The 26,630-nt window shown below is 48.6% G+C and overlaps 3 protein-coding genes across 7 annotated transcripts in view; 2 read left to right on the top strand and 1 right to left on the bottom strand.

The window, feature by feature from the left end:
• On the bottom strand, nucleotides 1–6,020 carry ZNF319 (zinc finger protein 319). Of its 3 annotated transcripts, none has more exons than XM_031051769.2 (2): nucleotides 5,324–6,020; nucleotides 1–3,899 (listed from the first exon to the last, which is right to left on the bottom strand). In XM_031051769.2, exon 2 carries the CDS (start codon nucleotides 3,552–3,554, stop codon nucleotides 1,902–1,904), a length of 1,653 nt encoding a protein of 550 aa, XP_030907629.1. In that variant the 5' UTR covers nucleotides 3,555–3,899; nucleotides 5,324–6,020; the 3' UTR covers nucleotides 1–1,901. The 3 variants fall into 3 exon arrangements, with proteins under 3 accessions (XP_030907629.1, XP_005152350.1, XP_030907631.1); XM_005152293.3 differs by having other exon boundaries at nucleotides 5,314–6,020; XM_031051771.2 differs by lacking the exon at nucleotides 5,324–6,020 and adding an exon at nucleotides 5,153–5,227.
• Nucleotides 5,973–11,287, top strand: USB1 (U6 snRNA biogenesis phosphodiesterase 1). 2 transcript variants are annotated; one of them, XM_034072587.1, is made up of 7 exons: nucleotides 5,973–6,291; nucleotides 6,329–6,480; nucleotides 6,598–6,781; nucleotides 7,571–7,624; nucleotides 8,605–8,710; nucleotides 9,850–9,933; nucleotides 10,203–11,287. In XM_034072587.1, exons 1-7 carry the CDS (start codon nucleotides 6,146–6,148, stop codon nucleotides 10,305–10,307), a joined length of 831 nt encoding a protein of 276 aa, XP_033928478.1. In that variant the 5' UTR covers nucleotides 5,973–6,145; the 3' UTR covers nucleotides 10,308–11,287. The 2 variants fall into 2 exon arrangements, with proteins under 2 accessions (XP_033928478.1, XP_033928477.1); XM_034072586.1 differs by having other exon boundaries at nucleotides 5,977–6,243.
• Nucleotides 11,288–18,810: 7,523 nt separating this feature from the next.
• CNOT1 (CCR4-NOT transcription complex subunit 1) overlaps nucleotides 18,811–26,630 on the top strand; it is a 55,552-nt gene continuing 47,732 nt past the window's right edge. For both annotated transcript variants that reach the window (XM_005152291.4, XM_034072650.1), the window contains exons 1-6: nucleotides 18,811–19,094; nucleotides 23,706–23,813; nucleotides 24,401–24,499; nucleotides 25,059–25,127; nucleotides 25,227–25,281; nucleotides 25,724–25,927. In XM_005152291.4, the coding sequence (XP_005152348.1) occupies nucleotides 18,993–19,094; nucleotides 23,706–23,813; nucleotides 24,401–24,499; nucleotides 25,059–25,127; nucleotides 25,227–25,281; nucleotides 25,724–25,927 (637 nt within the window). In that variant the 5' untranslated portion in view covers nucleotides 18,811–18,992. The remainder of the gene's footprint in view (nucleotides 19,095–23,705; nucleotides 23,814–24,400; nucleotides 24,500–25,058; nucleotides 25,128–25,226; nucleotides 25,282–25,723; nucleotides 25,928–26,630) is intronic.

Below are 26,630 nucleotides of genomic sequence, written 5' to 3' on the forward strand. Positions count from 1 at the left end.
TTAAACTATACAGTATTTTTAATGAGTATTAACAAACTGCTTTAAAAAATAAAGGCAAAACAAGAAAACAGGAAATAGAAACACGGACAGAAAACTCAGTAGGAAGTTCTACATCTTTGAGGCAGCATGAAGATAATCATCCATCCCTCTTCCTTGGGCAGCACAGAGCAAGGTCTGCTTTAACCCACTTAAAGCTGCACATGAAGACTGAGTCCCAGCATCAGACCTATCACTGAACTGTCCCCATCCCTCCTCACGATCCTCGAAAAAAAAGTCATTCTCCACCTTTTAGATGAGTGTCCCCAACCAGCAAAGCAGGTACTGCCCAGCCCTCTACAAGGTTCATCTTCCTCTATTTGTTGTGGACAATATTTATTAACCTTGTTCTCATCACCTGTGCAGCATAAGGACAAGTTACTAGCGGCTGCTTACCAATTACCACTCATCACAATATTCCTACCTCACACAATGGCCAAAAAACAGCACAGAAGAGCTGAGGCTGGTAGGGACCTCGGGGAACCATCTTGTCCAATGGGCTTGCAGAAGGTCAGCTACAGCAGGTTGTCCACGACCACATCCAGCAAGCAGGTGAGTATCCCTGCAGATGGATGTTTAACATCTTAATGTCTCCAAAGACAGAGAGGGAAAGGCTGATGGGCAACCTAGTGAGCACACCTTCAATCTCCAAGGCATCTAACAGGTCCCTCGGTCATGAGAAGCCAGCAAATTCCTTCAGAGAAAAACACCTGAGGCTGCATCAACTTTGCTAGGGGAAATTTATTTGTAAGTGATGTTTACAAGAACTGTGCAAAACCTGAAAAATACAGAAGAGGTAAAGAAAGAGTAAAGGGGTAAAACAGGACTCCTGTGGGAGGGGAAAAATGTACTCCTTTACCCACTGCTGACCTTCACCTCCCTCTAGAGCCCAGCCTGCAGGTCAGGATGAATGCTCCTGCCTTGCTCTGGTTCCCTCCAGCAAATCAGTCACCAAGCTCCTGGCAGCATGGGTTCCTGTTATTGGTAGTGTTCTCTCAACCTTTACTGTTCAAACTGCCAGGAGAGCTCTGCCTGATACCCCTGGGGGGATGCTAACAGCCTAAGCAGTGCAAAGGGGCCCAGAGGCTGAGAGGGAGTTTTGGCAGGAGAGCTGGGTCCCTCAGGAAGCAGGCTCTCAGTCATGAGCAGGGCAGGGAGACCCTTGTTGCCACATTCGCCAGTAGCGGCACAGCACTTGCTATTCCTCCCCATGCTGCTGGCAGGGATGGGCAGGCTCACCCAGGACCCTTGCAGGGTGTGACAGCCAACGACTGCAAAAGCAGCAATGCCAAAGTGCTTTTTGGAGCTGTGCAGCCCCATGGCTTTTCCCTTTCTACACTCTAGAAAGAGAGAGCAGGGGAGGTCAGGGCACTCAACACTAACAAACCAAAGCAGTCCTTGCAACTGAGCTTGGACCAAGAAAGGTGGAAGATCCCAGAAGCAGAAACCTGCTACTTCCTCGCTGAGCCCTCTCTGCCCTTCTCCTAAGTCATCTCAGGAGGAGTCACCCAGCCCTCTGCACCCTGTTAGGCAGGGCACCGAAAAAAGGCCGCATGCGAAAGGCTGGTCCCCACAGCTGAGCTCCCAGCACTGGAACTGCAGGTACAGCATGAACTAGGCAACTACAGGCATCACTTAGTCCCCCCACCTCCCTCCTTTCCTCTCCACCCCTTCGAGCTTTTTCACATCGTCCATCACCCCTGTAAAAGAAGTGGTGTAGCAACCAGAGGCCAGAGGAAAGTTTACCTGTCTGACCTCCCTACCCCTCTACCCCCAAACTCTGTTTACAACTGAGAAGAGGGAAGGGGGAAGCTGAGGCTCCAGAGCATCACATGCAAGCTGCAAGCCACCAAGGCGCAGGAGGCTCATGACAAGCAGGCAGCCACCTGGTAGGCGCCCTCCGTTGTGTGCTGGACGCTGTGCTCCTGCAGCAAGCCCAAGTCCAGGAACCGCTCCCCACACCACATGCACTTGTACTGCTGCTCCCGGGCATGCACACTATGGTGCTTGTTGAGGTGCTCACGCTGCTTGAAGGCCTTCTCACAGGAGGGGCACTTGTAGGGTTTCTCACCGGTGTGCACACGCCGGTGGCGCTGCAGGTCTGAGGCGTACTTGAACCGTTTGTCACAGTCAGGGCACTTAAGGGGTTTCTCACGGGCCGGGTCGCAGCGGTGCTGCACGAACTCGGAGGAGGAGAAGAAACGTCTCTCACAGAGTGTGCACTTGAGGGGCTTCTCGGAGCAGTGGGCCAGCTGGTGCTTCTGCAGCGCTGAGGCCCGCTTGTAGGACTTGTTGCATATGCCGCACTTGAATGGACGCTCTGCATTCTGCACACACTTGTGCCGCAGCAGCTCTGAGGACTGGTTGAAGCCCTTCTGGCACACGTTGCACTTGAAGAGGTTTTCTATGCCGTGCACATGCTGGTGGTACACCAAGTGTGAGGGCTGCACAAAGCCCTTCTCACACAGGTTGCACTTGAAGGGCTCCTCAGCCTTGTGCGTGCGGCGGTGGCGCATCAGTGCATACTGCTGCTTGAAGCTCATCTGGCACAGGTCACACTTGAAGGGGCGCTCCTCGCTGTGCGTGCGCTCATGCTGCCGCAGGTCAGACGGGCGCTTGAAAGCCTTCTGACACTCACCGCAGCGGAATGGCCGCTCCCCACTGGGCGTGCAGGGGTGCTGCAGCAGCTCTGATGACTCCTTGAAGTGCAGCTCACAGATGTTGCACTTGAAGAGGTGCTCCCCAGAGTGCGCATACATGTGACGCACCAGGTGGGAGCGGTGCTTGAAGGTCTTCTCGCACACTGTGCACTTGTAGGGCCGCTCTGAGCTGTGCGTCCGCTTATGGTGCACCAGGTGGGATGACTGGCTGAAGCTCTTGTCGCACAGTGTGCACTTGTAGGGCTTCTCGCCCGTGTGGATGCGCTCATGCCGGGACAGCTCTGACAGGTGCTTGAAGGTTTTCTGACAAATGGAGCAGCTGTAGGGCTTCTCCGAGGTGTCGAGAGGCTGCAGATGCTCTGCCTCAGGGGGCTTGTAGGTTTTCTCACAGATAGAGCACTTCATGGCGTTGCTGTTGTGGACGTTGTGGTGCTGCGCCAGCGAGGTCAGGAGGGAGAAGCCCATCTTGCAGACACCGCACACAAAGGGTTTCTGCTCCACCTGGATGCACTGGTGTTCAAGTAGGTCAGTGGCCTGGTGGAAGACCTTCAGGCACTGGGTACACTGGAAAGAGCGATCATGGCCTGGCAAGCACTGGTGCTCATGGGGGTTGGAGAGGTGAGTGAGGTCATGGCCACACACCCCACATTTGTGGGACAGGTCTCCAACCTGGAGGGAGGCGTGCTGGGGGTGCTGCAGACCAGGGTCTGGCTGGAGCAGTATGCCATAGACAGCACAGCCCAAGGAGTTGTCAGTGCTGGGCGGGATGGAATGCTCTGTGAGAGCGGCTGCCCCAGCGTGGTGTTGCTGCGGTGGCTGCGGTGGTTGCTGCTGTTGCTGCTGCCAGCTTTCTGACATGCTTGGGGAAAAACACAGGATTTCAGCAGGGACAGCTTCTTGGTGGAGAAGGTTCAAGCGAAAACAAGAATTGAAAGTACCCAAGATCCTGATTCCTCGTAGCTGATCTGCTGAAGGACAGAAAATCCAGCCAACAGCCAGGATCCTGGGAAGCAAAGAAGTGACTGAGACTCCAGAGTCTCCTCCTCAGATCAGCTCAAGTTCTTTGTGGACTGATCTGGTTTGGCTTTTTCCGACAAAAGAACAGGAGGAAGAAGCAAGACAAGAGGAGGTCCTTCTCCGTGCTGGCTGTGATGTGCTCACATTTGGGAAGGGTAAGGGAAGCAGCTCAGGGAACAGCTCTCTCTGCAAGGAAGAGGACAGCTGGTGTCAGGTCTTAGAAGATGGGCAACTCTCCAGTCAACCTCCTCCCACAATTCGCTTTGAAACTCTCCTGTGTTCCTGCAAAGCTGCCAGAAGGCCAGTTTGGAGGAGCTGACAAGAACCAGAGTCCCCCTTACTGCTGGGCTAAGGATGACTGGACCTGGGGAGGGTCAGGCTTTGCCCATACACGTCCAGGCATGTGTTTGAGCCATGTGCTCGCAAGAGAGGCATCACAACTCCCCAGGTCCAAGTCAAGAAAGCCACTACCCCAGCTGCTGTCAGCCACTGGATCTCCTGGCCCCCTGGGGGCATGGTCTGAGACACCAGTCTCTGCCCATGCTGAGGTACACCAAATGCTGTACAATCAAGAAGCTACCAGATCAGATTTTACAGACATCAAGGCAGATACCAAGCTGACCCCACCCCAGCTAAAACACCCCCGTGAGGCAGTTCTGCTCCTCCTGCCGCTTGGGTATCTGGTACATTACCCAAGGGATGTATGTAAGAGATTTCCTCTGCTCTTTCTGAGCAGCACTTGTGGACTAGGAAGAGCCAGAACCAGGATGAAGCCCTGTCTTTACCTTGTGGATAGGATAATATCCTATCCACAAAACACAGAACCCACAGGTTTCATGCACAGCACCTGCTGTGAAGATAAAAGAACTATTAAAGCAGAAACTCAAACCTCCTACCAAACCATGGAACAGAAGTACAATGGAGCTGAACATCCTACACCAGAGCTGCTGCCTGACCTTACTGCAAAATAAAAAGTTCCAGTCTTTCTAGAGATGTCCAGAAAAACCTGGTATAAACTTAAGAGAAGAGTAAAACCCACCAGTGAGCAGCAGAGGCAACACACCTCAAAGACAGAGAAAGCGTCCAGGTTTTGGTGAGAAGCAGCTTGGGCCATGAGTTCCTAACCCTCATCAGAGCACAGATAGGAATGAGTCAACCCACATGCCCCTACCCAGGGTTAAGTAGAACTTGGGTCTTCTAGGAAGGTGTTTGTTGCGTTTAAAACCAAGCGATAACGAGGACCAGAGAAATCCACTTCCCACCTCCCCAGCACTCAACTGAGACTGGATGGTCACCTACAGCTTGGGGAGCTTCTGCCTACGGGGATGTACAAAATAGTATTTTGACTGCCAGCACGATTTTGGACAGCAAAACGCCCAAAGGTCCCATCACCACCCTGTCAGAACGCCAAGAACTGCTCTTTCTCCTACACAGCTCACCTTGCCTGCAGACACGGGCTGGCAGCAGCAATCCCCAGCACGGAGCTTGATGGGATAGATACCGAGCTTCAGCCCGGCTGCCGCCCTTCCCCTCGGGCAGCGTTAACCACGGCAGGCGCATCCCAGACCCATGGAGGAGGGGGAGAACGAGGAATACCAACCTTGGCTTACCGAGAGTTCTGCACGAGTACCCGAGCCGGCGCCAGCTCCGAGCCTAACTCATCCCTCCGTGGGAAGTGGGAAGCGACAACCATTCCAGGCGAGCAAACGAGAGCGTAGAGGTACTTTCAAACTGGAGCAGCGGCTCGCGGCACGGCCTGGTCCGGCATGGCTCTGCCCGCTCCCGCCTCTCACTGGCGGGCCAAGGCCGAGGCCGCCTCAGGGAGCGACGCGGCGGGCCCGGGGGCCGCGGGGGCGACCGGGGAGCTCGGAGGCCAGCGGCCGCTGCAGCCCGCGGCCAGGCCCGTCCTGCAGCTCGCCTCTCCCCATGGGACGGCTCCCGCGGCCCTACCAGCCTGCGCACCGGCGCGCTTACGGTGCCCTGCGGCCTGCCCCGCCGCCGCGCTGCTAGAAGCCCCACGCTGGGCTGGGGTAGGGGGTTCTTGCCCGCCCCGGCGAGGCCCACACAAAGGGTGGCGGCGGCGACGGCCAAGCCCCCAACCTCCGACGGGAGGGAGACCCCTGGTAGCCCGCTCGCCACCGGCGGGGCAGCGGCCTGCACGCTCCGCCCAAGCCCCACGCCGGCGTGGCGACGGGAGGGAGGGACGGAAGGAGGGAAGGTGGCGCCGGTGCCGGAGGCGGGCGGGCGGCGGCCGCGGAGAGAGGAAGGGCGCGATCCCAGCGGGCCGGACCGGTGGCGGTGGAGGAGGAGGCGGGGCGAGCCGCGGAGGCTGCCCCCTGCTGGGCCGCGGCGACAACAGCGCCCCCGCCGGCACCGAGGCACCGGGAGAGGGGGTCACCGGTAGCAGCGACCCGGAAAGGCCCGGCAGAGCCATGAGGGCCGCGCTGGTGGTGTACAGCAGCTCGGAGGAGGAGGAGGAAGAGGAAGGGAGGCACCGGGGGGGCGGCGAGCAGGGGCCTTCCAGGGCCGGGTGTGTGCAACGGGAAGAGCCCAGGGCGGTGGGAGCCAGCGGGGCCGGGTGAGGACGCGCGGCCTTCATCCTTCTCGTCCTACAGCGCTGTGCGGCACCGCCTGCCCCTGCCCGCTGACCTGCCGGGCGATCCGGAGTCGGAGGAGGCCGTTACCGATGACAGTTCCCGGCACGGCGGCCGCGTCCGAAGCTTCCCGCACGAGCGGGGCAACTGGGCGACCCATGTCTACCTGCCCTGTAGGTGATAGCGGCCCCGAGAGTTCCCGGCGCAGCGGGTGTCCGGCGAGGGCGGGAGTCCCGGGTAGAGGGGTGGTGGGCACAGGGACAGCCCGTGTGTGAGTGCGCTGCCCGCAGACAGGGTGCGGGAGGAGTTCTTGGAGCTGCTGGAACTGCTGGTGTACCGCGCCCGCAGCCACGTTCCGTCCCTGTCTGCGATGGAGGAGTTCCACCTCAGCCTCTCGCAGTGCGTGGTGCTGCGCTACCACTGGATACAGCCCTTCGTGAGCGGCCTCAGGGCGCGCCTGGCCACCTTCCACAGGTACGAGCGCTGCGGAACCGCTCCTTCCCGCCCAGGCCTCTGGATGCAGCGGCACCCGCAGGCACCCTGGTGCCGATCCTTACAGAGCTCTCAGCGGGATCGGGCAACACAATCATGTCTGCCGTCTCCAGGCAGCGGCGGTGGTGTGCCATGCTCTGCCCCACAGGTCATTCCTGCGGCTCCGGAAGGCTGCAAACCGGGGAGTTAGTCCCAGCCCATTAAGGTTCTGGCTTCACCTATTCGGTGTCAGTGGGGCACACATTTGCCTTTATTTTTCCAATGCTCGGTAGAAATCCTGTCCCCTGCACACTATTTTTTCTCTCTCTTCTCTTCCCTCTCTTCCGCCTCCCTCCCCCCCCCTTCATTTTTCTAATTTTCCCACTTTTGTTTTTTCTCTTCCCCTCACTTTTTTTTCCTCCTTTTTTTCCCTCTTTTTCCTTTCTTTTTCCTTTTTCCCCTTTTTTCTCTAATTTCTTCTCCCCACCTTCCCCCCCTTTTTTTCCCCTAGGTCTTCCCCCCCCTTTTATTCCACGTTTTTTAACTTTTTTTTTACTTTCTCACTCTTTTCATCTCTCCCCCACTTTTTTCCTTGTCTTTTTTTCCCCCAATTCCCCCCTCCTTTCCCTCTATTTTTATTCCTCTCTCTTCCCCCCCTTATTTTTTCTCTCGTTTTTCTCTTATTTTCTTTTTTTCCCATCTCTTCCACCCCCTCCCTTTTTTCATTCCCTTTTTTTTCCCCACTCTTTTTTTTTTCTTCTAACAGTTGAAATAGGTTCTTCCTTATTTCAGGTTCTTTTGTGTAGCTGACCAAGTGAAGGTTTACACAAACCAGAACAAGACCAGGTGAGTGAGTAGCAGTGCAACCTCCCTGCTTGCCTGGGGAGGAGCCTGAGCAAGGTGCTGGGTGAATAGGCGGCATCACCCTGCCTGTCCCACAGTGACTGGGCTGAGTTGTGTGACAGGGCAGTACAGGATCACCTCATCCCCAGAGGTCTCACCCCATTCCCCAGCCATTTGCACAAATGTTTAGCTCCAGCACTGATTCTCTGCCAGACTTTGGTCACATCAGCAGTGGGTGAACCTGCAGCTTGGGGTGGGCAGAGGTGGGGCCATATGTTTTGGCAGCAATGCTGGTGGTGAAATTGTAGTGCAGGTCTTTCAAGAGTTGGAGTGAAGTGGCTTAGACAGTGCTAATTCTCGTGGGTGTCAGCTCAGAAGCCTGATTCTGACAATGCAGCTAAGTAGTTTAAATGTCAAAGCAAAGGTGTTTAAACTGTGAGAAGTTGCTGAATCTAATGGGAATGGCAGCCCATGATAGTCACAGTCATGAAGAAGTGGATCCTTAGTCTTCCCTGCCCCTCCTGGAGTCTAGAAAGCATCATCCATACAGTCCTGTTGAGGAGATATTTCTCTCATCTCTCCAGCTTGGTATGTCCGATTGCCTGTTTCCTTTCCCACTGTAACTCCCTCCAGCAACTTCTGCTTTTTGACAGCAGCTCCTGCCTAGGCCTGTTCCCTGCTGCAATTTCCATAGAGTGCATCCTATGCCTGGAAAGTGAGTTTTTGTGTCCCAAACAGTGCTGAATTACTCTAGTAAGCCTGTATTGTGTATCATCAAGTCCTGGTCCCTGCCACTACATCTCCATTTTTTTTTAATTCAGAATATGGTCAGTTTCCTTGAACGCTTAAACCTGGAAATTCCTCATTATCTTTTGTTAGTGGGTAGGGAAATTGCCCGGTTGGAATGCAGGGCTAAGTATGCTTTCAGCTGTGCTTCCTGCAGCATGAGAGCATGGTTGCTGTCTCTCTTTGCCTTCTTCTAGGACCTTTATTGGCTTGGAGGTCACTGCTGGGCATTTCCAGCTGCTGGAGCTGGTCTCAGAGGTAGACAGAGTTCTGGAGGAATTTGCCCTTCCTACGTTCTACAAGGTGAGGCATCTTCCGGTACTTCCCTGCCACTCTGAACATGCCAGCTGGTTCCCTGTGAGAGGCCCTTAAAATGTTCACCTTGCATAAAGTGGCACAGGGGGGTTAAACACTGAAATGGTCTCCTCTGCGCTTTTCATACCTCACACGCTGAACATGATCGTCCTGAGAACAGGACTAGTTAAAGTCATAGCAGCCTCAGAGCAGCCTTGCAGTATCTGAAGGGGGCCTGCAAAGATGTGGAGAAGGACTCTTCATTAGGGACTGCAGCAATAGGACAAGGGGTAGTGGGTTCAAACTTAAACAGGGGAAGTTCAGTGAGGGTGAGGCACTGGAATGGGTTGCCCAAAGAAGTGGTAAATGCTCCATCCCTAGCAATGCTCAAGGCCAGGTTGGACAGAGCCTTGGGTTACATGGTCTAGTGTGAGGCATCCCTGCCCATGGCGCAGGGGGTTGGAACTGGGTGATCTTAAGGTTCTTTCCAACACTAACCATTCTATGATTCTATTCTGTAAGTCTGTGACTTCTGTATTATGCCTTGTGCGGGTCAGTAACTACTGTCTAGTAGCCTCTTGAGAATCATGTCTCCATGGCAAAGGGCCAGAGCAGACACTCAGCTGTGCATGGAAGTAGGGTTGTCCTAGGATAAAACAGACTTGGGGTGAGCACTGTGGTGATGCTTGTGCCTCTTCCTTGGGCAATTTCTTGGGGCATCAGTCTAGCCTTTTTGCTTGGTACTAGCTTTGAGGACAGGTTGTGGAATTTGAAAGGCCAGACCCTGATTTCTCTGTCTCAAGAGCTGAGCAAGAGTCTCTGTGTACTATTTGGAAGTGACCCACCTACCCACTGCGGGACCAGCCATGGGAGGTTCTCTGTGCAGTTGCTGACTGCAGGGAGGCTGAGAATCAGCCCACTGGTGTCCAGAAAGCCTGGCTGGGGGAGTGCAGGACTCAATTAACCTCATGCACTGTCCACATCAGCTCTGCAACTGTTGAGCTGGCAGAGGGGCCTCCCAGCTTCAGGATCCTCCTGTCTGTATGATCCCAGGCAGGACAGCATCACACCAGATCTCTCACCATGGCTTCATCTGTTGAGCAGAGCTTCCTTCATCCCTCATGATCCAATGCCTGTTTTGCTTTCAGGACCCATCATTCCACATCAGCTTGGCCTGGTGCGTTGGGGATCTGTCAGACAGGCTGGAAGGGCAGTGCCTGCGGGAGCTCCAGGTATGGCCCCGCACAGCATGGAGAACAGGGAAAGAGCAGAGCTGATGTCCAGCCAAGGGCAGAGGAGTTGTCTTCACTTAGCAAGACAAACTTCACTGGGTTGGAGGAACCCATATTGCTTTTGGGGGCAATTAAGTCACCCTCCAGAAGGAAGTCAGAGGCTTCTGGCCACAGATGGCCTCATCTCTGACTTGGTTGAGGGAGGGAGCTGCTAACTGTCCTCTGGCAGATCCACCCTCCTGGTACTAATTCCTGCATCTGTTTTCCAGGACATCGTGGACGGGTTTGAGGACTCGGCACTCCTGCTGCGTGTCCAGTGGGAGCAAATACACTGCAAGTCAGGGAACAAGTACTTCTCCTTCCCCTTGAGGTAGGGGACCTTGGGAACTGTGCATGTCAGTCCTGAAGAGCCTGATATTTAACCAAGGATAGATCTGCAACACAGCTCGAAACCTTGCATACTCTCATGCACTTCCCACACTCCTCTTGCCTGCTCAGCATCTCTGGGCCTCCAGTCAAGCTACTTCCAAGTCTGAGTTGCTGGCTAAGAGCTGTGTGTTTGTAGCAGGTTACACCCTCACTGCTGTATGTGCAGCAGTCAGCACTGGTGGTTCCGCTTGCTAGTTTTGCCAGTTTTATAAAAAAAGAGAAAGTCTCTATAAAAGTCATAGATGCCTTGTGGGAAGGAGGAAGAAGGTACTGTGGGAAGCTGTTGCTAAATGGAGAGCGTCCTGCATTGTTGTAAATAGTACTGCCATGTCACCAGGAGGCTCTGAGCATGCTTTAAGTAGCAAGAGGCAAGGACATGGAGCTGGACTCTCAGGTGAGCATCTCCCTACTGTAAGCCAGCTTGGACAAGTTCCTGAGTTGCGTTGTGTCCCTCTCCCACTGATGCTGCCTTTACAGAGAAATTTCAGTATCTGATCCTTTTGCCAAGCAGCAGAAGATGAAATGTGGATGGGAGAGGCTGGGAATCCCTTGTGTTTTGGTGCTTCAGGCTGCATCTAAAACAAGAGCTTTGATTTAAGAGGGTGAATGCTAGAAGCCCAGGACTTTGGAGGGCTGCTTCTCCAGAGAGGCTTGCTGCCATGTGGTCATGGGGTGAAAGCTCCTGCCCAGGCTCTGTGTTTTTTCCTGATGAGAGCAGCAGCCCCAGAGCTGCAGTGACCATGGGGATGGCAGGTTGGACTTTGTCCCTTGGGAGAAGCTCCTTTTCAATCCTTTTGTTCCAGTGGGCAGTCAGCTGCAGCCCCTGAGGGGATCCGAACGTGTTGCCCTGAATCTTTCATTCCTTGTCTGATAAAAGACCCCAGGACTTATGAGCAGTAAAAGTCTCTCTCCTGTCATAAAACCATTTCTGAGGTGTATTTCAGATGTTCCCCTTCAGACACACCCAACTCCTGCAGGCTTAAGGTGGCGCAATGGCTGCAAAAGCTTCTGTGCACTTCGTTCTTGCACATGAGGAAGCCAGGGGCTTTGTAACCTTGGGAGCGTCTCAGCATGTCACAGTGTCTGCCAACACTCATGCAGTAACTGGTTATCAAAATCATCAAATCATGGAATCTCAGGCTGGTTTAGGTTGGAAGGGAGCTTAAAGTTCATCCAGTTCTAACCCCCTGCCACAGACAGGGACACCTTCCACTAGAGCAGGTTGCTCCAAGACCCATCCAACCTGGCCTTGAACATTGCTAGGGATGGGGCAGCCACAGCTTCTCTGGGCAACCTGTGCCAGAGTGCCACCACTTTCACAGGGAAGAACTTATGCCTTGTATCTAACCTGAACTTCCCATTTAAGTTTGAACCCACCACCCCTTGTCCTATCACTACAGTACCTAATGCAGATAGCCTCCCCAGCATCCTTATAGGCCCCCTTCAGATACTGGAAGGCTGCTATGAGGTCACCACACAGACTTCTCCAGACTGAACAGCTCCATCTTTATCAGCCTGTTCTGAGGCTGGGATAAAGCTGTGTCCCAAAACTCCATCCTGGCTTCCTAAGCTTTGAGGTGAATTTTGTGGGACTGGGTGTTTGTCATTGCTGACCCCATGAAAGCTGGGCAAGGGGTCCCTGTCAGAGCTGAGGCCCTTCATATATGTCTTGTCATAGGCCGGGTATCCTCGTACCCGTGGGGAGCTCCTCAGGGTCCCAGTGTTGTCCCCGAGGGCTGGAAGGTGGCTGAGGCCGGCCAAGAGGGAGCGGAAGTGTCGGGGTGGCGACCCCAGCCCTAGGAACTGGGGGGTCTCCAGGAGCTGGGAGTGTCAGAGGGGCTCAGCCCCGCGAAATGCGCGGTGCACTTCTCGGATTCCGTCGCCATGTTTTGAGGCTGTAGCGCCTGCGGCTGTACCAAGGCAGCACAGGGCGGGGCGCGATGCCTGGGCCCGTACCACTGCTGGGAGGGGTGGGTGAGGCCAGCGAGCCAAGAGGGGGTGGATACGGGACTGACCACTCGAGGAGGACGGTCTCCCCCTCCCGCCCCCCCCATGATTCCTCGCGCCATTTGGCACTCCCCGCCACTTCCTCTTCCCGCCCCGCCTCGGTGTCTTACCAGCCCGTGTTGGCCGCTTGTGCGCATGAGTGAGACGAGAAGCGTTGATTGGCTTAGAGAGTAAAAAAAAAGACCCAGGAGCTCCCTGGCCAATGGGAGCACGGGGCTGGCTCCACGTGGGGGGCGTGGATAACGCAGGGGGTGGGCGGCAGAAAGTCCCCTCAGAAGCCGCACCCCCTTGATTGGTCAGGATTGACCTGGTGTCTCGCCGTGCTGTGCTCTGATTGGTGAAGCGCCTCGCCAGCTGGGGCGGGAAGCTTGGAGGATAGCCCCGCCCACCCCCTTCGCTGTTCCCCTTCCTTTCCCCCCTCCGCTAGCGTGCCGCGAGGGGACGGGGGAGGGGAAAGGCCGCGACGTGAGCGCGCGACCCTGTCCGCCATTTTGTAGCGGAGCGGCGGAGGCGAGAGGGTAAAAGCGCGATCGGTCGCCGCCCGCTGCCCTTTCCGGACCGTGAGGTGAGTGCTGCCCGCCGGCCACAGCGCGACCTCGGCTCATGGCCTGCGGGTGCGCTGCGTACAGGCGGCACTCGCGGGACAGGGGGGGCCTCGTTCCCGCTCTGGCCATAGAGGTGGCGGTATAGGCCGTGGCGAGGCCGGTAGAAGGAGCGCACTCGGCCCCGCCGTGTTTGTGTGCGAGCGGGGCAGCCCGCGGGGCGCCTGCGGCCCAGCCCGCAGCGCTCTCGGTCCTCGGGCTCTTGTCTCCGCCCGCGTCCGCGCGGCGGGAGGAGCAGCCAAGCGAACTTAGACGGGCTGTGCCTTGACACGGGGCGGGAGCCGCCGGCGTTGACGGGTCCGTGGGTGTAGGCCGCGGTGATTTGCGCCGACTGGCACGGAGCTCCTCAACTTTGGAGCTGGTGTTTTTTTTCTGCTCCCCGCCTGCTTTCGTGGCGTTAACCGTGGCAAGTGGAGCTCTGGAAGAGTCGGGAAAGGGCCTGTGGTGCCCCTGCCCGAGCACGGCTCGGCGGCCTCTTGGGAGATCGTTGTTGTTGTCACGCAGTGAAAACCAGCTGTAAAAAGCAGCCTGTAGAAAATCATCGGCTGACAGAACTTTCCTGCAGACTCCATGGAAAGAATGCTTCTTAAGGCTGTCCTCAAGTTCAGGACACTCTGCATAGTAAAATGGCCTTGCTTATTTCAAAGCCAGAAATAACAACAGATGTCGTATTGTTAGAAATAGCTTCTTTGCAATAGTTCCTTAACCTGGAGTAGTACTGTGTTCGCTTTCTACTGCCTTTATACTCTGACTAGGCAATCATAGTTTAATTTCAACAAACCACAGTTTGGACTGTTTCTGCCACAGAACTGAGAGAAAATGAAGAAATAAAATACATAGTCTGTGGGTTTACCGTGAGCTTAGACTGTTTGTGAATCCACTTGTTGGAAGGAAAGGTGACATCTGTTCTCAGTGGAACTATTTTTTTAAGCAGGTAACAAAACAGGTATGACACCTCCCAGGTCATTCCGAGCACACACAACTTGTTTCCTGTCCCTAAGGTAACTACATTGGCATCAACTAAAATTACAGGCAGGAGGAGTCCAGGTGAGGTGACGTTGGTAGACTTTTTTGCCCTTGCTAGACTTGTTATTGCTTTGGGTATTTCTGCATTTATGATTTTCAGGTTTACTGCTGTTTATGCTATTGGGCTTTGTGTCTCCAAATCAGACTCATAGCAAGCTGCAAGGGAGTTGGAACTGGATGAGCTTCAAGGTCCCATCCAGTCCAAACGAGTTTGTTACTCTGATTCTATCTACCTGTCTCTCCTCTTTAGAGACATGCCTACTTCTTTTTATATTTCTAGTATAGTGATCCTAGATACTCACTTTAATTGATGCTGAAGTGGCTGCTGGTGGTGTTCAGATGGGTAGGTGAAAGAGAAGCTGTGCAAAGGAAACTTAGGAAAAGCGGAATTGAAGCTTTGTGACCCTGTGATGGGTCATTGCTGAATTGTGCTGGGGATTCTTATAATTTTACCATGGTTGAAGACAGCACTGTTTTAGCCTGACTTCTGTTTTGTTTTACAATCACCTCTACTATATGAATACTGCCAGTCTCCTTTGCTTTCTGACACTTAACTCTTCTAAAAATGTTTTGGATGGGGCAACAGTCCCTGAATTTTCTTCACTTCCCTCCATGGAACTTTATCCTGCAGCATTTGACTTAAGAGAAAGTGTGAAGTGATAGTTTCTTGGAGTTTCTTTTCTGTGTGGACAATTCTAGCTTAAGATGTGAACACACCTGAAGCAGCCATGTCATCATTGGTGCATGCCTGATTTATTTGGGGTAGGTTCCAAACATGGAACTTAACTGGCCTTAGTGTATGGGAGCAAACATATCTACTCAGTGCAGCTGCTCTCTGTAAACAAAAGTTACTGTGTCTAATCATCATTGTGGCTTCCAGTTGACTGGAGTTAGGTGCATTTTTTTGGTAAATGGAATGTTCAGGTGGTGCTTCTACATGTAAACTCCTAAATTTGAACCCATCAAATTATTCAGGAGCTTATTTTACTGTTCATGTGACTTACACTGTAAGGCTTTTCTTTCTCTAGATTTCAAAATGATGGACATCCTGAAATCTAGCTTAGCTATGGTATTATTTCCTTCAGACCCCACGGAAATAATGCTTCTCAAGGCTGTCCTCCAGTTCAGAACATGCTGCCTGGTAAAATGGCCTTGCTTATTTCAAAGCTAGAATTAGCAACGGATGCTGTATTAGAAATATCTCCTTTGCAATAATTCCCTAACTTGCAGGAGTATGATGTTATCTTCATACAGTAAGGCTACTTACCTTTCCCCTTTGGAGAGCTTCTCAAAGGGGGCTGTTTCTTCCATGAGTTCTGTTCTGGGTTTGAGAATTGGGTAAGGGACCCTGTTTGGCAGAACAGGTTTAACAGTACTTGAAGCATGTTTCATACAATGATCTCGACAGGAGTTTAGTATCTAGTTGGCAAACATGTTGATGTGTCTGTCACTCAGGGTGTTGTATCTTCCACATGCAGTACACATGGCCTGAAGTATTCCTGCCTCCTGAAACCCAGTGGGAGTTATTACTTACATCTGTAAAATACTCAAAACATCCAAAACTCAGCTTGAAGTAATTTTGAAATTACTTTCTTTGTAAGGGTGTTTCTGAATTTCTGGAAGAATTCAGGTTTATTGTCTTCAGCAGCAAGGCTTAGTTACTCCTAGTGCTGTCCTTCAGGTTAGTAGAGTGGTTTTGTCAGACCTGACTGCTGATTACATGTTGTCCCTTTCTGTTTTGTGATTTTTGTATTCTCCCCTAAAAATGTGTCATGTTTATGTTCTGATAACAAAGCTCTGCTGTTGAAAAGAATCTATTGGAATAGATGCCAAATGTTTTGGTGATGGCATTTCAATTTCCTTAGAAAGCTTTCAGGCTGTGTAATAGTGTAGATTTTGGTAAATATTTACTATGTCTTAAAATTCAGCTGTATTGCACAATATGAAATCTTAATATTGTAAGAGCTCCTGAGTCCCATGTCTGCTATCGTATTCCATGGATGTATCATAGTAGCTGTAGTTCAAAGTAGCCAATTTTGTCAGCAAATCTACATTTTTTGTGGTGAACTCTCTGGCTGAGGACTTCCTTTTCTCAACCTGGGAAGATGGCAGGTTTGCCTCATGGACTGGAAGCTGCTTGAATTTTTGAGGCCAGTGGAGGGAGATTAATTCTCACTAAGAATTTGTGCATCTAAAACTAAAGTCTTCTTTGCATAGCATTCGTAGCTTGTTTGATCGGCATTGTAGTAATTGAATTTTAGCCTCCCGTTGAGTGACCTGAGACGTACCTGTGCATTTTTGCTTTCCTGGCAGGGCTCCCTGAATTACTCTGATTTCATATACTGTTGTAAATTAGGTTGCACTGTTTGAACCTTGGAAATGCTGTTTGGTGCTTGAGAGCTGTCAGGTTCTGGTGTGTATCAGGATACATACAGTGCAAACTGTATATTTAGAACATAAATGGGAAGCTGCTTCCTTCAGCTACTGTTTTGCGTCCTGGAGTCTCCATGTCTGCTCAGTGTCTTGTTCTGCTTCCTTGAAAGGGAAAATCCTATTTTGACCCCAGTTTGGGTTGTCCAGTGGCACTGACAAATTTTGCAGTTGGAAAGTGGTGAACTATTTTGATCCTGCTTCCATGCAGTCAAAGTGTGTTGAGATAGTAGCCTGCTTTTCTCGTGAGAAAACAGCAATGCTGATAGGGGGGTGGAATGATTGGTATCTGTGTGGAAGCTGGGAGGATCCCATTTAGACTGAGCCTAACTCAAGGGTTACAACACCTAAAAACTTGATTTTTGGGTGGAGTAGGTGTGATTCCTCTGCTGTTTGTATCAGTCTGAGAAACAATACCTGGAGAAATGGGTTACTTCCTAGGGGCCCCAAAGAAAAACTCTGAAACTTCTGTTACTATTTTATAAATGGTAAAGTTGTATCCTGAGTTCTTCAGGCTAACAGCTGAAATCTGGTGCTGCCATAGAGATTGAATTCCCCTCACTAGCTGCTTGTGGTGGCTTTGATAGCTGCAAGTACTGTGGCAGGATAGTCTGCTTCATTTTTAACTGCTTTTCAGCAGCTTTAGATTGGTCTGGTATGTTAAACCTTGCGAGTAAGAGCATCTTGGAAAGTGTGCAATTGCCAAGACCAGTGACACTTTCTGGATTATTCCAGAGGGGAGTAGAGTTATTTAAAAGAAAAAGAAAATCAGGTACTGTGCTGCTGGGAAATTTTGTTAACTTTTGTGCCTCTCCTCCTTCCTACAAAGCTGTTTCACAGTCAGTGGGCTTTTAAACCTGCATATAAAGGTAATGAATTACAGCTTGTCAGAGGTACAGAAAAGAAATTGAAGTTTTCTATAATTCTTCTTGCTGCAGTTTTAAGCATGCCCTTAAATTCTTTCAGAGCACAACTGCCTTGTTATTGCAGAATGCTTTTGATATTCCCTCTTGAAAATGTCTGTTTTCATGGGATTCAAGTTTTCCTGTGCAAGCAGGAACTTACATAGCTTCTAGGAGCACACAGGGTTTTCTGTGGCATGTTGAAAGACTGGAAGTTGGTTTATGATTTGACTTCTCTTACCCATGTTTTTATTTAAGCTAATAAACTTTGCAGAAGAGCAGAATAGTCTTCACTGCCTGTGGCAGTATTTGCTGCTCCTGATGTTTTAAAGTGTAGGCAGATGTTAAATAAGCTTTAGTTCTAAGTGAGGGAGTGAAAACTTCTGTGTAAAGAGGAAGAGGGGAAGAGTTCTAGTTCTATCCAGCACAGCTTCTTCAGCTCACCTTGGTGCTGCTCCTGTCCTGCTCTTGCAGAAGCCACACTGCTTACAGGGCCTCCTTTGAACTTATGTGCCCTAAGCATCACATATGCCAAGTTAACACATCACTTCTGTGATCAGTCTCAATGACGGGCAGAAATCATGGACTGGTGGTTTTGACTGTATAGCCAAGACAGTAAAGTGATTAATTTTATCCTGAAAAAGGGATCTTCAGACTATTAGGCACAAAGCTTAATGACCTTTGTGTTTTGATCAAGTAGAGCTTCAAAACAGTGATTCTCCAGCTTGATGCCACCTGTGATAAATTACAGTGCTGCTTCTGAGAGCAGCTTACAGTTTGCTTTGAGACTCCTCAGACTGTTGGTTATGCAGGACTTGCTCTGAGATGTAATTTTATTGTATTGACAGTCCGTAATTTAAAGAGATGTCAAGTGCCAAGTTTTGTGTTGTCATAGAAATTTATTAAGCTGGCAAGCTGTGCTGTTGGGAGCTGGATAAACTGTTTTGGTATAAGCCCCATGTGAGGGCTAGTTTATTGTGGTTCCCTGTGTGTGCTGCTCAATCACAATTGCTTGTGTACAGTTGAGAGCAATACTGCTTTGATGGTGACAAGGCAAAATATTGCAGAGATGCTTAAAAAGCACTTTTTTAAAATAAACTTGATAGATGCTTTGAATGCTTCTGACCCCTTGATTGTTGTTGTGTGTTGTCTAATTCATTCTGCATCTGATTTTCTTTCTCCCAGTGCTGGAAGCATAGTTACTCTTCTGAGAGAGATGTTTATTAGCTCTTGCAGCCTGGCAAAAGGCAGAAACCAATAAATGTAGGTAGGTAGTGTGAAAACAACTAAGCTTGTGTTGTGAAAACTTGATGGTACTTCGTTGTGGACATAGTTATTTCAAATGGCTTCTGCATTTATAATGTCTGTATTACCAGTCCTTTTCTAAACTGTATTTTACTTGTTTTGCCAAGTTAGCTTGGAAGCAAAAGAATAAGAGAAAGCTGTGATGTTGCCACAGAACTTAAATTTAATGTAATGCTGTCTTTCAGGTGCCATGTTTCAGAACAGAGGAAGACAACTGAGAAAGAAGAGCTGAAGAAAGTAACACAGAACCAGATAGAGCCTAATTGGGGGAAAAAATTAACCTGTCTCTGAGGTGACTAAAGGGGAATAATGGTGATTTTGCGCCGGGCTCGGCCGCCTGCTTCCGCCCCAACCAGCAATGAATCTTGACTCGCTCTCGCTGGCCTTGTCTCAAATCAGCTACCTGGTGGACAATTTAACCAAGAAAAACTATCGAGCCAGCCAGCAGGAAATACAGCATGTAAGTAGACTAGTGGTGCTGCAAAACAAACTGGAAAGAAGAAAGTTGGAGTGTGGGATTGAGTTTTGCTTCTTGTTTCGATTGTGCTCTGTGGTGATGTGTGCATTGCTGTGCACTGTTTTCTGTAGTGTTGAGAATTGCAGCTTATGTCTCTGATACTCTTGGTTTTATCTCTCAGGTCATGGAATACAGCAGCTCAGAGACCACTGAGCTGAGACCGCTGTTAACTTTGTATTTGAGTGTTAGACTTAACTGCTGCTCTTTGAGGGTGATATACAAAACTGTCCCAACTACTTCAGGTGATATCTTTTAACTTTTGGACATTCCAAAGAATACTGACTGGGAGAGGAAGAAAAACATGCATTTACTGTTCAGAGTTGTTGCCCTGAAAGTATGAGTACATGAATACCTACATCTGAATGTCTGAATGCTTTCACTTTACATTGCATGGAAGGTTTTTGATCCTCATCTCACTGAATGAAGCATCACTTGGTGGTGAAGCCAAGCTGACTGTCTGGGCTCTGGGTTTTGAGGAGGCAGGTAGGGTAACTGCAGACTGAAACCCAAATATCTGGTTTAACTGACCCTTTTAAAAATAGCTCTGAGTAGCAGGATGGACTGAAAAGCATTATCCACAGAGTTGTGCTTGGGAGGAAGTGAATGTTACAGAGCCTGTTTTAAAAATTGTCTTCATTCAGTTCCCAGCAGACAGCTGGGCCAGTTAAATTACTTTTTTTTTTTTTTTTCCCTTACACTAATGCAGTCCTGCAGTGATCTGCATCAGATTAGGAGGCCAGAGGGCTTATGCAGAGTGAATTTCTGGTAACATCTGACTTTAATAGTTCATTCATTACTTACCTTGAGGCAAGGGGGTGATTTCAGCAATATTCACTGCTTAAAATGATTTGTTAAGCCATGGAGATGGAAGAACTTTCTTGTAAGGCTTCCATGCTTTTGCAAATTCAGTGCTTGCAGGGAGCTCACCTGAGATCACTGTTTATTTCAACAGCCCATTTGTACAGCAAGGTGTGCCTTAGGCATGACTTACTGATCTGTCAGGATCACTTGCATAAAGAGTAACAATGATTTGGGAGAAGACAGTGTTGATCTGCCATTCAGTTGGAGTGTAGATCTCTAAAATGGGACCAATTGTTGCCTACCCTTCATGGCAGGCCTCAGGCTCACTGTGGTGAGAAATTGGAAACTGATCTGTGTAAATGGCTCTTTTGTGTATGTTTGGTTATAAGACAGGTTTGGTTATAAGATACAGGATTTCAAGACTAAACTCTTTAAAAGTCTCCACGATGCCTTTTTTTTCTTTTTTTCTTTTTAAGCTTCCTGGTGCTACTTTCCTTCTGTGGTTACTAGTACAATTTTTCCTTAGGTAATTGAAGAGATTATATATCCATGTTTTAATTCTTAGTCTGAGAGTACAGTGATGTAAAGTTTTGCCATAATTCACTCAGTTTTACAAAGCTTATATCTAAGCACTTAGTGTATGTGTAAAACTGCTCGGAGTTGTTCTTGTCACTCACCAAAGTGGCATTTAAGTACATCACTCTCAAGCATAACAGTGGCAAAGCCTGAGGTGTTAATTTCTGCCTCAGCATGCTTTCAGTAGTTATTTAACATAGGTGACGTTTTAAGACTGCCTCTGCTCTGCCTGGAGCCAGGCTGAGAGAGCTGGGCTTGTTCAGCCTAGAGAAGAGAAGGCTCCTTAAGGGGAGACCTTACAGCAGCTCCAGTGCCTAAAGGGGCTATAAGAAACCTGGAGAGGGGCTTTGGACAAGGGCCTGTAGGGACAGGACAAGGGGGAATGGCTTTAACCTGACACAGGGGAGATTGAGATGAGCTCTTAGGCAGAAGTTCTTCCCTGTGAGGATGCTGAGGCCCTGGCACAGGTTGCCCAGAGAAGCTGTGGCTGCCCCATCCCTGGCAGTGTTCAAGGCCAGGCTGGATGGGGCTTGGAGCAACCTGCTCTAGTGGAAGGTGTCCCTGCCTGTGACAGGGGGTTGGAGTTGGGTGAGCTTTAAGGTCCCTTCCTATCCACTCTGTGGTTCTATGTTCTTTCCACTTTCTCTGTAGGAAAGCTAGCTATTCTCATTCCAGGTCTCTGGAAAAGCTTTTATGTGAATGTAGTTACGAGTTGAAAGATGTTACACTGCACTTCAGGCCTTCTCTTTCCCGCTTCCCCATATGTTTTATTTTCAAATTATTGTCCATTTGAAGTTACTTCTGTGCAAGGAAGCAATATAATTCTGATGCAGAAAAGTTATTTTGATGGCTTTAATATGTACAGTTTTCTCCTACATCCATCTGCTTTGATGAATTCATCTTGGTCATAGCACCAAGTAGCTCCCTAGGAGATTGATCAAGCTTCATGCCACTCCTGTTACCACATCTAAAGCTTTGTATTTAATTTGGATTATCTCAACAAATTGCCTCTTTCCTGAAGCCTGAGCTAATCAGTAGACCTTGCTGTCAATTCAGTTTTGCTGGCATTTGCACCAGTCCAAGCGTGTTCTTACATAATCATGGGGGATGGCTGCCTTCAGAGACAGTACTATCAGCATAATTGGAGTGGGCTCTTTACTCTGGACTGATGAACCACAAGGCCCTGTCAAGAAGTAGAGATACATACAACTTCGGTATTTTTTTTCTAGCAGAACCAAAGTTGTCAGGCACTGGAATTAGCAGGCTGAGAGGGAAGAGGGAGCATAGCGTCAGGTAATGTGTCCTGGGCTCAGCTGTAATGGTTGTTTTTCTCCTAGGTAGGTGGTGCAGTGCTGTGTTTTCAACTTTAGCCTAGAACAACTCTGGTAACACCGGTGTGTTAGTTGTTGCTAAGTAATGCCTACCCCAATCAAGGACTTCTCAGTCTCATGCTCTGCCAGTGAGGAGGGGCACAAAAAGCCAGGAGTAAGCAGGGACAGGACACCTAACTCAAACTAGCCAAATGGGTATTCCATACCACAGCACATCATGTCCAGTATATAAACTGGGGGAGTTACCCAGAAAGCCCAGTTTGCTGCTCGGGTCGAGCTGGGTATCTGTCAGCAGTTGAGGAATTGTATTGGGCATCACTTGTGTTTAGTTTTTCCTTTTCTATTATGAGTTTTATATTCTCTCCCTTTGTTATTTCCATTATTATTAGTGGTAGCAGTAGTGATTTTGTATGATGCCTTAGTTACCGAACTGTTCTTATCTCCACCCCTGGGAGTTATGTTCTTTTGAATCCCCTCCTTATCCTTCTGGGAGGAGGGGGAGGGAAAAAGCAGGGGGAGAAAAAAAGCAGGGGGAGTGAGCAAGTGGCTGCACAGTTCTGAGTTTACCAACTGGGCTTAAACCACAACGTAATGGTAGAGGATTTGTGATACGAAAATCAGGAACAGCAGGGCTGGAGCCCACAGAATCTAAAGCAATGCTGTTTTGCGTTTTGTACGAAGAAGCTACTGGCAAGCAAGGATATTTATGATGGGGTGAAGCAGTGGGCTTGGTGGAGGAGTCAGAGCACATACAGAGCTGCTGGTTTGTGCTGGCACATGTTGTGTCTCTCCTGTAGCTAGAAAGAGAGGAACAATGGCAAAAAAAAATGCCAGTAAAGGTTGGATTCGATGTTACCTGTACTCTTTGGATAAAAAAGGCAAGCTACTGGTTATTGTGACTTCAGATTTCTACCAGTATGGGTTTTATTAAAAACAAGTAATGTTGTTGTGTTAGATGAGAATAAGCACTGAAACAACCTGAAGATAACTGCTGACAAAGTTGATGATATGGTCTTTAGCCAAGAGTTAAAGGCAAATGACAGTGGATGCTAGCAAAAATGTAATACTGTTGTTAAGAGTGATAGGTGTTGGGAATTAACAAATGCAGATCACCTCTTTCTGACTGAGGTGTAGAATCCAGTTAAATGACTTCTAATGACAGGGAGAAGACCTGGTAAAAGGTTTCAGCTGCAGGTGTTCAGCCTGTGGCATTTGATTTTTAAAGCTTGCTAATGAGCAAGATCAAGATGAGCTTTTTTTCTTTCGATGGCAGGAAACACCTCCTGTGTAGGTACTCCCTTATGTCTTAAAAGACCTTGGAGCAATGGTAGTCAAGTCAGTCAGGATCTGGAGATAATGTAGAAGCTGCCTTTGAGATACGTGAAGAATACTCTGTGGTGGTTTGGCTCTGGGATAAATTCCTGCTACACTGGCATGACACAGAGGTGAAGGCTGTCCCATGGCCATACTCCTGCAGTTAGGCGCTGTAGCCGTGGGGAAGAGTGAGGCAATGGCACTGTGTGGGTTCTGGGCTGCTTTGGTGGCAGAGAAGCTTGAAAACCCCTTTTACTTAGCTTTTTAAGAATACTACCCATGAAATGCCTGGCTTCTGTGTCAGTGACTTGCATCTAGATCCTTTTTTTAACTCTTGCTTTATACTTTTCATTTGCAAATAAGGTTAATGACTTGGTTTCTAAGGCTACTGATTAAAAAGGAACATTTTTAGCAGTTTTGTTAAAACTATAGATGACTTAACCACTAGAAGTACTACTGTGCTCACAGTACTAGACCCAGGTCTTGCTCTGTAATGACTAATCGCTACCAAGTTTGGATTTTTCTTTTCCAGATTGTGAATAGGCACGGTCCCGAGGCAGACAGGCATTTACTACGCTGCCTATTTTCGCATGTGGATTTCAGTGGCGATGGTAAAAGCAGTGGCAAAGATTTTCATCAGGTACAGTTTGCATTGAGGAATCTGCTAATTACGTTTGGTTGTTGAAAATCTACAATAAGATTTAAGCATAAAGGCAGGTTAGAGATAATAGCTTTAAGCCAACTTCTTTTCTTGTCTGTGGCCTTTCAATTGCAAGCACATTTTGCTGGTTCTCAAGTCAGAAGATGACAGATTGTTAATAACTGACTCTTATAATCGCTTGATCTGGAAGACCACATAGCTTCAATGCAGTTATGTTTGCTAGCACCTGCAGTGCTCTATTTTGAAAGCCTTTCTTTGTCTTTTATAACTTCCAAATGCACTAACTGACACTTCTGGCATTTATTCTCTCAGGAGCATTTTCATCCTTAAGCCATTCCGCCACAGACTTAGTCTTAAAAGAAAAAGCAAACTAAACCCGAAGAAAACTGTAATGAGAAGAAACTGTTACTGTGACTTAAGCACCTTCTCTTTGTTTAGCTTTACTGTGTGCAGTACTATTCACCCAGTCTGTATGCAGTAAGGCTGAACAAAGGTGCTTAGGTCTTTATTTTATTGTCCTGTTATGAAATAGTTTGGGGGTTTTCAAGTTATGTTGTTCTTTTCAGACTCAATTTCTGATCCAGGAGTGTACGTCACTGATTACAAAACCAAATTTTATCTCGACACTGTCCTACGCCATTGACAATCCATTGCACTACCAGAAGGTTTGTATGCTTCTTGAAGGGGATCCCAGTGTCAGAAACTGCAGTGAATTGCTCTTCAGGAAACCAGCTGGTTTTCCCTGGGGCTTTTCACAGGTTTTTTCTAGGGCTAAGATTGGTTTCACTTTGGTCTTCAAAAATTGAGCTTGCCCAGGGGTTGGGTTTGTTAAACAGAGCAAGTTAATCATTCAGAATGACTGAAAACTAATTTTAAAGCTTAATCTAAGGTTAGTACTTTATGGCTTGTTTGTGATTCATCAGTGCTCTTCTTTCTCTCAGTGTCAAAGCCACGATATGATTCATCAGCGCTCTTCTTTCTCTCAGTGTCAAAGCCACGATAGTGGTTTGATAGTGAAAGTGTGGGATATGCAGAAGAAACTTTTAGTTGAGATGTATCCAGAAGTAGTTCCAAAGATGTCTGTTTAGCCACATAAGCTTTGTATTAACTTACAGCAGAATAGTTCCTAATATTCCAGATATGCAAATGAACTTTGGATAGACTGCTGCAATTCAAATGATACTATTTCCATAACAGCTTCCATTTAACTCTTATCTATTTCAGAGTCTAAAGCCCTCACCCCACTTATTTGCCCAATTGAGTAAAGTCATAAAATTAAGTAAAGTTCAAGAGGTAGGTGAACACTTCCTTCAAAAATACTTTCATGTTTTTTGACTAAGCTTGTTAGCAAGGATGATGTCCCCTTACTGTGATACTCATTCTTGTTTGTAGGTGATTTTTGGTCTCGCTTTACTGAACTCTTTCAGCTCAGATCTACGAGGTTTTGGTAAGTGAAACTTTTGAAGTACTGCAGTAGGGACATATATTTTCTATGTGAGCAGTGAGCTTTCTAGAGGGATACATGTGTGCCTGCATGACTGGAGTAGTGCAAGACCTTGCAATTAGTGGTGGCATTGAGGTCTAACACCACTTTGAGAGGGGCAGTAGATAACACAGTAACCTTGTCTTACATGAAGTTAAACAACTTGCTTCCATGAATTATTTGCTAGATGATGAATCAAATTGAGGTGCTATGATGGATTACATTTTAGTTGTCCATTAATTTTTGAGTTCTGAGGTATGGGTTGAGACTTCTGTTTAACTCTCAGCTCTCTGTTGTGTCTTGTGGTTAACAAACTCAGATTACAAGAATAGTACCTAGCTAAAAAGAGTCTTCATATTAAAAAGAAATTCAAGTTTTGATCCTCAACCTCTTTTGTCTTTAAAAGCTGCCCAGTTTATCAAACAGAAACTCCCGGATCTTTTGCGCTCTTACATTGACGCAGACGTCAGTGGAAATCAAGAAGGTGGCTTCCAAGATATTGCAATAGAGGTCCTGCACCTTCTTCTCTCCCATCTCCTTTTTGGGCAGAAGGGAGCCTTTGGGGTAGGACAGGAACAGATTGACGCTTTCCTCAAAACATTACGTAGAGGTAAGTGTAGTAGTGGTCAGGAAGCCTGACTAAATGCAGACTTTGGAATGAAACTTTGTAACTTACTGCCAGTGCACACTGCTGCTTGAATTGTGGGGAGCTGGGTGAGGTAGAACTTGGTTGTATTTTCAGAAGTCTGTCCACTGGCAGAAAAATACTACTGTTCTGGCAAAATGTGCTGGTCTTCTTCCAGTGAGCTGTAATGTGGTCTCATGTTTGCGTTTTTTTGATGAGTGATCAATCAGTTAATTAGGGAGATATTCATACATGCTTTTGTGGGATGGTATTTGTAGATTTAATTAAAGCAGCTCAGTGCAGAGTAGTTAAACTTGAGCTCTTTACAGTGTAAAGATGTACCAGTTCAGACAACTAGATGTTCCTGCCCATGGCAGGGGGGTTGCAACTAGATGATCTTAAGGTCCTTTCCAAACCTAACTATTCTATGATTCTGTTTTAAGCACTGGGTTGTGTGTATATTGAGTGGATATCTATGAGGAAGCGCTAGTACAAGGTGGGAGTGCACCTGAATAAAACTTGAGTCATTTCCTGAAAGCTACCATGGTCCTCATGTGATGGCAGGGGATTTTACTGATACAGTAGTGTCTTGATTTCTGAAACAATAGTGTTTGCTGTAAATCCACCAGAATAAGGAGGATTTGGACTCAAGAAGTTAACTGAATTTAACTCAGAGGAAGGCACCCTC

This window comes from Melopsittacus undulatus, chromosome Z (assembly GCF_012275295.1).
Source record: "Melopsittacus undulatus isolate bMelUnd1 chromosome Z, bMelUnd1.mat.Z, whole genome shotgun sequence".
NCBI classification, from domain to species: Eukaryota; Metazoa; Chordata; class Aves; order Psittaciformes; family Psittaculidae; genus Melopsittacus; species Melopsittacus undulatus.

Coding starts and splice junctions, on each gene's coding strand:
- ZNF319 (XM_031051769.2), bottom strand. CDS start 3,554: ATGTCAGAAAGCTGGCAGCAGCAACAGCAGCAACCACCGCAGCCACCG.
- USB1 (XM_034072587.1), top strand. CDS start 6,146: ATGAGGGCCGCGCTGGTGGTGTACAGCAGCTCGGAGGAGGAGGAGGAA. Junction 6,481..6,597: donor GACCCATGTCTACCTGCCCT/GTAGGTGATAGC, acceptor CGCTGCCCGCAG/ACAGGGTGCGGGAGGAGTTC. Junction 7,625..8,604: donor ACAAACCAGAACAAGACCAG/GTGAGTGAGTAG, acceptor GCCTTCTTCTAG/GACCTTTATTGGCTTGGAGG.